This window comes from Panulirus ornatus, chromosome 68, assembly GCF_036320965.1.
Source record: "Panulirus ornatus isolate Po-2019 chromosome 68, ASM3632096v1, whole genome shotgun sequence".
In the NCBI taxonomy this organism is placed as follows: domain Eukaryota; kingdom Metazoa; phylum Arthropoda; class Malacostraca; order Decapoda; family Palinuridae; genus Panulirus; species Panulirus ornatus.
This window is the reverse complement of record NC_092291.1, coordinates 3,602,476-3,617,106: the sequence shown is the minus strand read 5'-3', so window position 1 is coordinate 3,617,106 and position 14,631 is coordinate 3,602,476. Positions and strand designations below refer to the sequence as shown.

The 14,631-nt window shown below is 40.7% G+C and overlaps 1 protein-coding gene across 14 annotated transcripts in view; it reads right to left on the bottom strand.

Moving 5' to 3' along the window:
- Positions 1 to 14,631, bottom strand: part of wnd (Mitogen-activated protein kinase kinase kinase 13 wallenda) — a 436,263-nt gene that overhangs the window by 15,187 nt on the left and 406,445 nt on the right. For all 14 annotated transcript variants that reach the window (XM_071659723.1, XM_071659719.1, XM_071659722.1 and 11 more), the window contains one exon: positions 6,601 to 6,790. In XM_071659723.1, the coding sequence (XP_071515824.1) occupies positions 6,601 to 6,790 (190 nt within the window). The remainder of the gene's footprint in view (positions 1 to 6,600; positions 6,791 to 14,631) is intronic.

Genomic DNA, 14,631 nt, shown 5'->3' with positions numbered 1-14,631 from the left:
GGGGGGGGGGATTGACTGAGAGGGTGGAGGCATGTACAGAACATCAGATTGGGGAAGAGCAGTGTGGTTTCAGAAGTGGCAGAGGATGTGTAGATCAAGTGTTTGCTCTGAAGAACGTATGTCAGAAATACCTAGAAAAACTGATGGATCTGTATGTAGCATTTATGGATCTGGAGAAGGCATATGATAGAGTTGATAGAGATGCTTTGTGGAAGGTATTAAGATTATATGGTGTGGAAGGTGAGTTGCTAGAAGCAGTGAAAAGTTTTTATCGAGGATGTAAGGCATGTGTGCGAGTAGGAAGAGAGGAAAGTGATTGGTTCTCAGTGAATGTCGGCTTGCGGCAGGGGTGCATGATGTTTCCATGGCAGAAGTTGGTGACTGAGTTTGGTAAAGTGTGTGAAAGAAGAAAGCTGAGAGTAAATGTGAATAAGAGCAAGGTTATTAGGTTCAGTAAGGTCGAGGGTTGAATGGAGAAAAACTGGAGGAATTGAAGTGTTTTAGATATCTGGGAGTGGATTTAGCAGCAGATGAAACCATGGAAGCGGAAGGGTCACAGGGTGGGGGAGGGGGTGAAGGTTCTGGGAGCACTGAAGAATGCGTGGAAGGCGAGAACATTATCTCGGAGAGCCAAAATGGGTATGTTTGAAGGAAAGGTGGTTTCAACAATGTTATATAGTTGCATGGCATGGGCTACAGATAGGGTTGTGCGGAGAAGGGTGGATGTGTTGGAAATGAAATGTTTGAGGACAATATGTGGTGTGAGGTGGTTGGATCGAGTAAGTAATGAAGGGGTCAGAGAGGTTTGTGATAATAAAAAAGAGTGAGGTTGAGAGAGCAGAGGAGGGTGAAAGGTTTGCAAGGAATAAAGTGAATTGGAACGATGTGGTATACCGGCATCAACGTGCTGTCAATGGATTGAACCAGGGCATTTGAAGCATCTGGGGTAAACCATGGAAAGTTTTGAGGGGCCTGGATGAGGAAAGGGAGTTTTTGTTTCTATGCATTACACATGACAGCTAGAGACTGAGTGTAGCCTTTGTTGTCTTTTCCTAGTGCTGCCCTGCGTGCTGGGGGGGAAGGGAGGGTGCCATTTCATATGGAGCGGGGTGATAACGGAAATGGATGAAGGCATATATAAATATATACATATATATATATATATATATATATATATATATATATATATATGGCTTCCGCAAAAGATGCTTGTGGCATGAGAAGTGTGGGAGGTGGGCAGATTAGAAAGGGTAGTGAGTGGTGAGATGAAGAAGTAAGATTATTAGTGAAAGAGAAGAGAGAGGCATTTGGACCATTTTTGCAGGGAAATAATGCAAATGAGTGGGAGATGTATAAAAGAAAGAGGCAGGAGGTCAAGAGGAAGGTGCAAGAGATGAAAAAGAGGGCACATGAAAGTTGAGGTGAGAGAGTATCATTAAATTTTAGGGAGAATAAAAAGATGTTTTGGAAGGAGGTAAATAAAGTGCATAAGAAAGTAGCAAATGGGAACCTCAGTGAAGGGGGCTAATGCGGAGGTGATAACAAGTAGTGGTGATGTGAAAAGGAGATGGAGTGAGTATTTTGAAGGTTTGTTGAATGTGTTTGATGATAGAGTGCTGCGCAGATATAGGGTGTTTTGGTCGAGGTGGCGTGCAAAGTGAGAGGGTTAAGGAAAATGATTTGGTAAACAGAGAAGAGGTAGTAAAGGCTTTGTGGAAGATGAAAGCTGGCAAGGCAGCAGGGTTTGGATGGTATTGCAGTGGAATATATTAAAAAAGAGGGTGACTGTATTGTTGACTGGTTGGTAAGGCTACCTAATGTATGTATGATTCATGGTGAGGTGCCTGAGGATTGGCAAAATGCGTGCATAGTGCCATTGTACAAAGGCAAAGAGGACAAAGGTGAGTGCTCAAATTACAGAGGTATAAGTTTGTTGAGTATTCTTGGGAAATTATATGGGAAGGTATTGATTGAGAGGGTGAAGGCATGTACAGAGCATCAGATTGGGGAAGAGCAGTGTGGTTTCAGTAGTAGAGGATGTGTGGATCAGGTGTTTGCTTTGAAGAATGTATGTGAGAAATACTTAGAAAAGCAAATGGATTTGTATGTAGAATTTATGGATCTGGAGAAGGCATATGATAGAGTTGATAGAGATGCTCTGTGAAAGGTATCAAGAATATATGGTGTGGGAGGCAAGTTGTTAGAAGCAGTGAAAAGTTTCTATCAAGGATGTAAGGCACATGTACGTGTAGGAAGAGAGGAAACTGATTTGTTCTCAGTGAATGTAGGTTTTGGCAAGGGTGTGTGATGTCTCCATGGTTGTTTAATTTGTTTATGGATGGGGGGTTGTTAGGGAGGTGAATGCAAGAGTTTCGGAAGGAGGGGCAAGTATGCAGTCTGTTGTGGATGAGACAGCTTGGGAAGTGAGTCAGTTGTTGTTCACTGATGATACAGCGCTGGTGGCTGATTCATGTGAGAAACTGCAGAAGCTAGTGACTGAGTTTGGTAAAGTGTGTGAAAGAAGAAAGCTGAGAGTAAATGTGAATAAGAGCAAGGTTATTGGGTAAAGTAGGGTTGAGGGTCAAGTCAATTGGGAGGTAAGTTTGAATGGAGAAAAACTGGAGGAAGTGAAATGTTTTTAGATATCTTGGAGTGGATTTGGCAGCGGATGGAACCATGGAAGCGGAAGTGAATCATAGGGTGGGGGAGGGGGTGAAAATTGTGGGAGCCTTGAAGACTGTGTGGAAGTCAGCAACATTATCTTGGAAAGCAGAAATGGGTATGTTTGAAGGAATAGTGGTTCCAACAATGTTGTATGGAACGATGTGGTATACCGGGATCGACGTGCTGTCGATGGATCGAACTACGGCATGTGAAGCGTCGATCCAATTCACTCTATTCCTTGCCTGCCTTTCACCCTCCTGCATGTTCAGGCCTCGATCACTCAAAATCTTTTTCACTCCATCTTTCCACCTCCAATTTGGTCTCCCACTTCTCCTTGTTCCCTCCACCTCCGACACATATATCCTCTTGGTCAATCTTTCCTCACTCATTCTCTCCATGTGCCCAAACCATTTCAAAACACCCTCTTCTGCTCTCTCAACCACGCTCTTCTTATTTCCACACATCTCTCTTACCCTTACATTACTTACTTGATCAAACCACCTCACACCACATATTGTCCTCAAACATCTCATTTCCAGCACATCCACCCTCCTGCGCACTACTCTATCCATAGCCCACGCCTCGCAACCATACAACATTGTTGGAACCACTATTCCTTCAAACATACCCATTTTTGCTTTCAGAGATATTGTTCTCGACTTCCACACATTCTTCAAGGCTCCCAGGATTTTCACCCCCTCCCCCACCCTATGATTCACTTCCGCTTCCATGGTTCCATCCGCTGCCAGATCCATTCCCAGATATCTAAAACACTTTACTTCCTCCAGTTTTTCTCCATTCAAACTTACCTCCCAATTGACTTGACCCTCAACCCTACTGTGCCTAATAACCTTGCTCTTATTCACATTTACTCTTAACTTTCTTCTTTCACACACTTTACCAAACTCAGTCACCAGCTTCTGCAGTTTCTCACATGAATCAGCCACAAGCGCTGTATCATCAGCGAACAACAAGTGACTCACTTCCCAAGCTCTCTCATCCCCAACAGACTGCATACTTTCCCCTCTTTCCAAAACTCTTGCATTCACCTCCCTAACAACCCCATCCATAAACAAATTAAACAACTATGGAGACATCACACACCCCTGCCACAAACCTACATTTACTGAGAACCAATCACTTTCCTCTCTTCCTACACGTACACATGCCTTACATCCTCGATAAAAACTTTTCACTGCTTCTAGCAACTTGCCTCCCACACCATATATTCTTAGTACCTTCTACAGAGCACCTCTATCAACTCTATCATATGCCTTCTCTAGATCCATAAATGCTACATACAAATCCATTTGCTTTTCTAAGTATTTCTCACATACATTCTTCAAAGCAAACACCTGATCCACACATCCTCTACCACTTCTGAAACCACACTGCTCTTCCCCAATCTGATGCTCTGTACATGCCTTCACCCTCTCAATCAATACCCTCCCATATAATTTACCAGGAATACTCAACAAACTTATACCTCTGTAATTTGACCACTCACTCTTATCCCCTTTGCCTTTATACAATGGCACTATGCATGCATTCCGCCAATCCTCAGGCACCTCACCATGAATCATACATACATTAAATAACCTTACCAACCAGTCAACAATACAGTCACCCCCTTTTTTAATAAATTCCATTGCAATACCATCCAAACCTGTGTGTGTGTGTGTGTGTGTGTGTGAGTGGATGGGCCATTCTTTGTCTGTTTTCTGGTGCTACCTCGCTGAAGCAGGAAACAGTGATTACATATAATAATAATATAATAAATTAATAATAATACAATTGATTAATTTCCAGAGAGGAAGAAAGTCTAATAGGGTGGGCAACACATGCAAAAGGCAGGTGGAACAAGAGTTGCTAGTATGAGGGAGGTGGGTGGAATACAGACAAACTTAATGTCTTACAGATAAGCTTCAACACTGATCACAAACAGATGGGCTTTTAACAGTTGAAAGGTCATGGTGGGTGGATGGGAGGGGTGGTGGAGTGGAGGATGGATGGAGAAGTGTCTCCCCAGTAAGTATGTGTTGCCATATTAGAAAAGTCAGTTATTTACACACATCATGACACTGCATAACAAAAACAATAAAACATTATATGAATAGCAGAGACATTGCTCAATAATTTAGTATACTATGAACCAATGTATTGTTTTATCTAACAATCACAGCTGACCATCTGATATTTATTGTGGCAGTTATGGCATCTCTCACCAGTCCCTCCCACCCAACCCCTCACTCCTTCATACCCTCTCAGCTGAAGTCCAGTCACAACAAATTAGTATGCTGTCTATAATTTTTTCTTTCCAGAATAATGAAACAATTTGCTGGTGTTTTTGGAAACATCAAAAATAAGCAAGGCACTCTATAACTCTAGGGTTATAAATGTTTCGGCAATTTGGCGTCACAGGCAGCAGCGTCTGCTAGCACATCCACCTCGATTTGCCAAAGGAAGTAAATTATTTAACATTTATTGGTGGCCAGCCAAATGCATTCACGTCTATAAATCGAATGTAACTTAAAATATGGACTTATAAATTGCTATCTATTAAGAAAAGCTCTGCAAAGACAAAGAAGACCTGGGGACGCAAGAGATAAAGGCTAGTTGTCTGCTACCGCATTTTTTGTCTGAAACATTCTGCAGAATATGACATCATTGCTGTGGGTAACTGTACATGTATGTATATGTAAGTGTATGGGCATTTATGTATATACATGTATATGAGTGGAGGGGTCTTGGTCTGTTTCCTGGCACTACCTTGCTGACATGGGAAACAGTGATCAAGTATAAATTAATAATATTTTTCATTCTTAACAGCCATTTCCTGCATTAATGAGGCGGCACAAGGAACATATGAAGAAAAGCTACATCTGCTCATCTCCATTCTCTGAACACAGCTAGGCCCCCACACCTTTCTGTGGTTTTTTCCAGTGAGTTAGAAAGGAGAAAATTTGGAAATAGAGAAGAGTTTAACTAGGAGTGAATGTGGCAGCAAGTGGAACCATGGAAGTGGAGGTGAGTTAAATGGCGGGTGAGGGGGTAGAAGGTTCTGGGAACACTGAGGAATGTGTGGAAAGAGAGATCATTATCAGGAGAGGCAAAAATGGGTATATTTGAAGGCACGGTAGTCCTCATGATGATGTATGCATGCTAAGCATGGGCTATAGATGAGGATGCACAGAGGAGGGTGGATATGTTGGAAATTAAATGTTTCAGCTCAATATGTAGTGTAAGGTGGTTAGATCAAGTAAGTAATAAATGGGTACGAGAAAGGTGTGGTAGTAAAAAAAAAATGTGTCTGAGAAAGTTGAAGATAGCTGAAAAAGCTTAAAGGGGTGTAGTGATATGGTCTGGATATATGGACAGAATGAGTGGGGAGAAGGTGAAAAATAGCCACAGAAATAGAGAAGAAAAGAAGGGGAAAACCAAATTAGAGACATAAGGATGAAATGAGAGAAAAATTGAGTGGTTGGGGCCTGAACTTGCAGGAGGGTGAGAGATGTCCACGAAACAGAGTAAGCAAGAACGATGTAGCATATAGGGCGACATGCTGTCACTGGACTAAACCACTGACCCACTGACATGCATATCAATTGCATCATTCATTCTGCACTGATTCATCATCTTACTAACACTGTTACTATCACTTTTATCACACAACTAGTAACAGAAGCCTTGAGCACTGATTTTTACTTTCCAGTGTAAAATTATTGTTCCGAATGTAGATGGAAAAATGTAAAACGTCCAAATGCTTTTGAAAAATTGGTATGTTTTTCACTTTTTTTACTGACTTACCACTTCAAATTCTATACAGGACATTTAAACATGAAATACTTAAAATATGAAAAAATTAAGATACACAAAAAATCAAATTCTCACACTTGTATTTGTTAATTATCTTAGCTAATTACAACAGTTCCTTACCATCAATCTAGATGGATAACGGCCAACTCCATCATGAATAACAGTTCTTGGGCCATAGTAAGCACCTGTAACAGAGGGTCCAGGCTCATCTTCTGACACACCTCCTTCACTACTTTGGGTACTTTGTGCAGATCGTGTCATACATACAGAACGATGGTTCTTGCTTCTTGGTATGGGACGACGCATGAAGCTGTTAGGGGAGACCCATTACAAGGATGAAGCCAAATCTTAGAACAAACAATAGTAAGCGTTATAATCACTGAGACACATGTGATAAAAAAAGATTTTCAAGTGTTCCTATGTACAAATAAAGATAATCTACAAATTATTATTACTAACATTATTTTACTTTGTCGCTGTCTCCCGCATTAGCGAGGTAGTGCAAGGATACAGACGAAAGAATGGCCCAACCCACCCACATACACATGTATATACATACACATCCACACACGCAAATATACATACCTATACATCTCAACATATATATATATATATATATATATATATATATTCCTCGCGTGTCGTAGAAAGCGACTAGAGGGGACGGGAGCGGGGGGCCGGAAATCCTCCCCTCCTTGTATTAACTTTCTAAAATGGGAAACAGAAGAAGGAGTCACGCGGGGAGTGATCATCCTCCTCGAAGGCTCAGAGTGGGGTGCCTAAATGTGTGTGGATGTAACCAAGATGTGAAAAAAGGAGAGATAGGTAGTATGTTTGAGGAAAGGAACCTGGATGTTTTGGCTCTGAGTGAAACGAAGCTCAAGGGTAAAGGGGAAGAGTGGTTTGGAAATGTCTGGGGAGTGAAGTCAGGGGTTAGTGAGAGGACAAGAGCAAGGGAAGGAGTAGCAATACTCCTGAAACAGGAGTTGTGGGAGTATGTGATAGAATGTAAGAAAGTAAATTCTCGATTAATATGGGTAAAATTGAAAGTTGATGGAGAGAGGTGGGTGATTATTGGTGCATATGCACCTGGGCATGAGAAGAAAGATCATGAGAGGCAAGTGTTTTGGGAGCAGCTAAATGAGTGTGTTAGCGGTTTTGATGCACGAGACCGGGTTATAGTGATGGGTGATTTGAATGCAAAGGTGAGTAATGTGGCAGTTGAGGGAATAATTGGTATGCATGGGGTGTTCAGTGTTGTAAATGGAAATGGTGAAGAGCTTGTAGATTTATGTGCTGAAAAAGGACTGATGATTGGGAATACCTGGTTTAAAAAGCGAGATATACATAAGTATACTTATGTAAGTAGGAGAGATGGCCAGAGAGCGTTATTGGATTACGTATTAATTGACAGGCGTGCGAAAGAGAGACTTTTGGATGTTAATGTGCTGAGAGGTGCAACTGGAGGGATGTCTGATCATTATCTTGTGGAGGCTAAGGTGAAGATTAGTATGGGTTTTCAGAAAAGAGGAGTGAATGTTGGGGTAAAGAAGGTGGTGAGAGTAAGTGAGCTTGGGAAGGAGACCTGTGTGGGGAAGTACCAGGAGAGACTGTGTACAGAATGGAAAAAGGTGAGAACAATGGAAGTAAGGGGAGTGGGGGAGGAATGGGATGTATTTAGGGAATCAGTGATGGATTGCGCAAAAGATGCTTGTGGCATGAGAAGAGTGGGAGGTGGGCTGTTTAGAAAGGGTAGTGAGTGGTGGGATGAAGAAGTAAGAGTATTAGTGAAAGAGAAGAGAGAGGCATTTGGACGATTTTTGCAGGGAAAAAATGCAATTGAGTGGGAGAAGTATAAAAGAAAGAGACAGGAGGTCAAGAGAAAGGTGCAAGAGGTGAAAAAAAGGGCAAATGAGAGTTGGGGTGAGAGACTATCAGTAAATTTTAGGGAGAATAAAAAGATGTTCTGGAAGGAGGTAAATAGGGTGCGTAAGACAAGGGAGCAAATGGGAACTTCAGTGAAGGGCGTAAATGGGGAGGTGATAACAAGTAGCGGTGATGTGAGAAGGAGATGGAATGAGTATTTTGAAGGTTTGTTGAATGTGTCTGATGACAGAGTGGCAGATATAGGGTGTTTTGGTCGAGGTGGTGTGCAAAGTGAGAGGGTTAGGGAAAATGATTTGGTAAACAGAGAAGAGGTAGTAAAAGCTTTGCGGAAGATGAAAGCCGGCAAGGCAGCAGGTTTGGATGGTATTGCAGTGGAATTTATTAAGAAAGGGGGTGACTGTATTGTTGACTGGTTGGTAAGGTTATTTAATGTATGTATGACTCATGGTGAGGTGCCTGAGGATTGGCGGAATGCGTGCATAGTGCCATTGTACAAAGGCAAAGGGGATAAGAGTGAGTGCTCAAATTACAGAGGTATAAGTTTGTTGAGTATTCCTGGTAAATTATATGGGAGGGTATTGATTGAGAGGGTGAAGGCATGTACAGAGCATCAGATTGGGGAAGAGCAGTGCGGTTTCAGAAGTGGTAGAGGATGTGTGGATCAGGTGTTTGCTTTGAAGAATGTATGTGAGAAATACTTAGAAAAGCAAATGGATTTGTATGTAGCATTTATGGATCTGGAGAAGGCATATGATAGAGTTGATAGAGATGCTCTGTGGAAGGTATTAAGAATATATGGTGTGGGAGGCAAGTTGTTAGAAGCAGTGAAAAGTTTTTATCGAGGATGTAAGGCATGTGTACGTGTAGGAAGAGAGGAAAGTGATTGGTTCTCAGTGAATGTAGGTTTGCGGCAGGGGTGTGTGATGTCTCCATGGTTGTTTAATTTGTTTATGGATGGGGTTGTAAGGGAGGTAAATGCAAGAGTCCTGGAAAGAGGGGCAAGTATGAAGTCTGTTGGGGATGAGAGAGCTTGGGAAGTGAGTCAGTTGTTGTTCGCTGATGATACAGCGCTGGTGGCTGATTCATGTGAGAAACTGCAGAAGCTGGTGACTGAGTTTGGTAAAGTGTGTGGAAGAAGAAAGTTGAGAGTAAATGTGAATAAGAGCAAGGTTATTAGGTACAGTAGGGGTGAGGGTCAAGTCAATTGGGAGGTGAGTTGGAATGGAGAAAAACTGGAGGAAGTGAAGTGTTTTAGATATCTGGGAGTGGATCTGTCAGCGGATGGAACCATGGAAGCGGAAGTGGATCATAGGGTGGGGGAGGGGGCGAAAATTTTGGGAGCCTTGAAAAATGTGTGGAAGTCGAGAACATTATCTTGGAAAGCAAAAATGGGTATGTTTGAGGGAATAGTGGTTCCAACAATGTTGTATGGTTGCGAGGCGTGGGCTATGGATAGAGATGTGCGCAGGAGGATGGATGTGCTGGAAATGAGATGTTTGAGGACAATGTGTGGTGAGAGGTGGTTTGATCGAGTAAGTAACGTAAGGGTAAGAGAGATGTGTGGAAATAAAAAGAGCGTGGTTGAGAGAGCAGAAGAGGGTGTTTTGAAATGGTTTGGGCACATGGAGAGAATGAGTGAGGAGAGATTGACCAAGAGGATATATGTGTCGGAGGTGGAGGGAACGAGGAGAAGAGGGAGACCAAATTGGAGGTGGAAAGATGGAGTGAAAAAGATTTTGTGTGATCGGGGCCTGAACATGCAGGAGGGTGAAAGGAGGGCAAGAAATAGAGTGAATTGGAGTCATGTGGTATACAGGGGTTGACGTGCTGTCAGTGGATTGAAGCAAGGCATGTGAAGCGTCTGGGGTAAACCATGGAAAGCTGTGTAGGTATGTATATTTGCGTGTGTGGACGTGTGTATGTACATGTGTATGGGGGGGGGGCCATTTCTTTCGTCTGTTTCCTTGCGCTACCTCGCAAACGCGGGAGACAGCGACAAAGTATAAAAAAAAAAAAAAAAAAAAAAAAAAAAAAAAAAAATATATATATATATATATATATTGGAAAGGATCACAATTTTGCGCGTGATCAAGATATTCCTATGAGTCCACGAGGAAAATGAAACACGAAAAGTTCCCAAGTGCACTTTCGTGTAATAATCACATCATCAGGGGAGGCACAAGAGAGGAATATAACAGTCAGTTGATATAAGGCTAAGGCTAACACTGTTGTGATTTTAGATATAAGTAACTATTTATCTAAAATGAATGATCTTGTAAATGATAACACAACATATTCTAAACTTAGTAAAAATCCATTAGAAGCAGTTAATTCTCACTTCAATAAAGAAATGAAGTTGTTGTTGAAAGGTAACATTTCTCTTATCAAAAATTTGTCATCTTTGTCCCCTTCATTGCCATATATGTATGGACTTATCAAAACACATAAACAAAATTTTCCAGCAAGACCTATAGTGAGTACAGTAGGCTCCATCACATATAAATTATCAAAATGGTTAGTTTCCTTATTAAGCCCTTTAGTAGGTAAGGTATCAAATTCTAATATCATGAACAATGTAGATTTAGTCAACAAGCTAAACAATATCAACATTAATTTTGATTTCAAACTAGTTAGCTTTGATGTTTCCTCACTTTTCACTAAAGTTCCAGTTGATGACATTTTAGAATATTTATTTGATGTCTTGGATGATATTCAATTACCTGTTTCAAAGTCTAATTTTATTGAACTGATAAAATTGTGTATAAAAGACTGTGTATTTCAATTTAATGGAGATTATTATGCTCAAAAATTTGGTATGGCAATGGGTAACCCTCTTTCACCTTTACTTAGTAATCTTTATATGGAATTTTTTGAAACAAAATTACTAAAGGATATCTTACCTTCTAATGCAATTTGGTTTAGGTATGTAGATGATGTTCTTTGTGTTTGGCCAACAGATGAAAATTTACAAAAATTTCTCCCCTTACATAACAATTTAGTACCTTCCATCAAATTTACTGTAGAAAATGAAAATAATGGTATGTTACCATTTTTAGATTGCATGATCCATAGACAAGGAAACAAGTTTAAGTTTAGCATATACAGAAAACCCACCAATGTATGCTCATATATCCATTATTACTCATCTCAACATGACAGAGTTAAATTATCATCATTTCAATCTATGTTCCTAAGGGCATTACGTATTTGCAGTCCAGAGTTATATTCTATTGGATCTGAGTTAAAGTACCCTAGATCTTTCATTGATACATCCCTTAAGTTAGCAAAGAAATCATTTTATAGAGTTGAGCCCAAACCTCCCATTAACACCAAGAATCTTTTAGTTCTCCCTTTTAATAATAATTTCACTTTGCTTCCCATGTTGCTTAAATCCTTTAATGTAAATGTTGCCTTTAGCAACAATAATACTATAAAGAATATCTTAATCAGGAATTCACCAGAAAATTCTCTTGGTTGCATCTATAAAGTTCCTTGTGGAAACTGTGATAAATTTTATGTTGGTCAGACTGGTAAGGATCTTTCTGTTAGACTTAAGCAACATAAATATAGTATAAGAACGGGACAGGAATCAAATGCCTTGTTTAATCATGTTAAAAACTATGATCATTGTATTGACTGGAGTAACGCCATCTCAGTTGTTAACTCTAACTCTATCACCAAGAGAAATTGAATCTTCTATTGAATCTTCTATTATTAAATACACAAAGAATTATAATCTTAATATTAGTGATGGTCTGTACAAATTAGATAACTTTATTGTTGATAAGATTTGTAAAATGATAAGTTTATGAACGCTCGTTGTATGTTTTGGACAATCACATGTTTACCAAATGGCATCCTAGCTTCGTCTCTTCGATGTATATCAACTGACTCTTATATTCCTCTCTTGTGTCTCCCATGATGATGTGATTATTACACGAAAGCGCACTTGGGAACTTTTCGTGTTTCATTTTCCTCGTGGACTCATAGGAATATATATATATATATATATATATATATATATTCCCTCAGAGGCCCAGTCCTCTGTTCTTAACGCTACCTTGCTAACTCGGGAAATGGCAAATAGTTTGAAAGAAATATATATATATATATATATATATATATATATATATATATATATATATATATATATATATATATATATTTTTTTTTTTTGCTTTGTCGCTGTCTCCCGCGTTTGCGAGGTAGCGCAAGGAAACAGACGAAAGAAATGGCCCAACCCACCCCCATACACATGTATATACATACGTCCACACACGCAAATATACATACCTACACAGCTTTCCATGGTTTACCCCAGACGCTTCACATGCCTTGATTCAATCCACTGACAGCACGTCAACCCCGGTATACCACATCGCTCCAATTCACTCTATTCCTTGCCCTCCTTTCACCCTCCTGCATGTTCAGGCCCCAATCACACAAAATCTTTTTCACTCCATCTTTCCACCTCCAATTTGGTCTCCCTCTTCTCCTCGTTCCCTCCACCTCCGACACATATATTCTCTTGGTCAATCTTTCCTCACTCATTTTCTCCATGTGCCCAAACCATTTCAAAACACCCTCTTCTGCTCTCTCAACCATGCTCTTTTTATTTCCACACATCTCTCTTACCCTTACGTTTCTTACTCGATCAAACCACCTCACACCACATATTGTCCTCAAACATCTCATTTCCAGCACATCCATCCTCCTGCGCACAACTCTATCCATAGCCCACGTCTCGCAACCATACAACATTGTTGGAACCACTATTCCTTCAAACATACCCATTTTTGCTTTCCGAGATAATGTTCTCGACTTCCACACATTCTTCAAGGCTCCCAGAATTTTCGCCCCCTCCCCTACCCTATGATCCACTTCCGCTTCCATGGTTCCATCCGCTGCCAGATCCACTCCCAGATATCTAAAACACTTCACTTCCTCCAGTTTTTCTCCATTCAAACTCACCTCCCAATTGACTTGACCCTCAACCCTACTGTACCTAATAACCTTGCTCTTATTCACATTTACTCTTAACTTTCTTCTTTCACACACTTTACCAAACTCAGTCACCAGCTTCTGCAGTTTCTCACATGAATCAGCCACCAGCGCTGTATCATCAGTGAACAACAACTGACTCACTTCCCAAGCTCTCTCATCCCCAACAGACTTCAAACTTGCCCCTCTTTCCAAAACTCTTGCATTCACCTCCCTAACAACCCCATCCATAAACAAATTAAACAACCATGGAGACATCACACATCCCTGCCGCAAACCTACATTCACTGAGAACCAATCACTTTCCTCTCTTCCTACACGTACACATGCCTTACATCCTCGATAAAACTTTTCACTGCTTCTAACAACTTGCCTCCCACACCATATATTCTTAATACCTTCCACAGAGCATCTCTATCAACTCTATCATATGCCTTCTCCAGATCCATAAATGCTACATACAAATCCATTTGCTTTTCTAAGTATTTCTCAGAAGAGAAGAGAGAGGCATTTGGACAATTTTTGCAGGGAAAAAATGAAATTGAGTGGGAGATGTATAAAAGAAAGAGACAGGAGGTCAAGAGAAAGGTGCAAGAGGAGAAAAAAAGGGCAAATGAGAGTTGGGGTGAGAGAGTATCATTAAATTTTAGGGAGAATAAAAAGATGTTCTGGAAGGAGGTAAATAAAGTGCGTAAGACAAGGGAGCAAATGGGAACTTCAGTGAAGGGCGCAAATGGGGAGGTGATAACAAGTAGTGGTGATGTGAGAAGGAGATGGAGTGAGTATTTTCAAGGTTTGTTGAATGTGTTTGATGATAGAGTGGCAGATATAGGGTGTTTTGGTCGAGGTGGTGTGCAAAGTGAGAGGGTTAGGGAAGATGATTGGGTAAACAGAGAAGAGGTAGTAAAAGCTTTGCGGAAGATGAAAGCCGGCAAGGCAGCAGGTTTGGATGGTATTGCAGTGGAATTTATTAAAAAAGGGGGTGACTGTATTGTTGACTGGTTGGTAAGGTTATTTAATGTATGTATGACTCATGGTGAGGTGCCTGAGGATTGGCGGAATGCGTGCATAGTGCCATTGTACAAAGGCAAAGGGGATAAGAGTGAGTGCTCAAATTACAAAGGTATAAGTTTGTTGAGTATTCCTGGTAAATTATATGGGAGGATATTGATTGAGAGGGTGAAGGCATGTACAGAGCATCAGATTGGGGAAGAGCAGTGTGGTTTCAGAAGTGGTAGAGGATGTGTGGATCAGGTGTTTGCT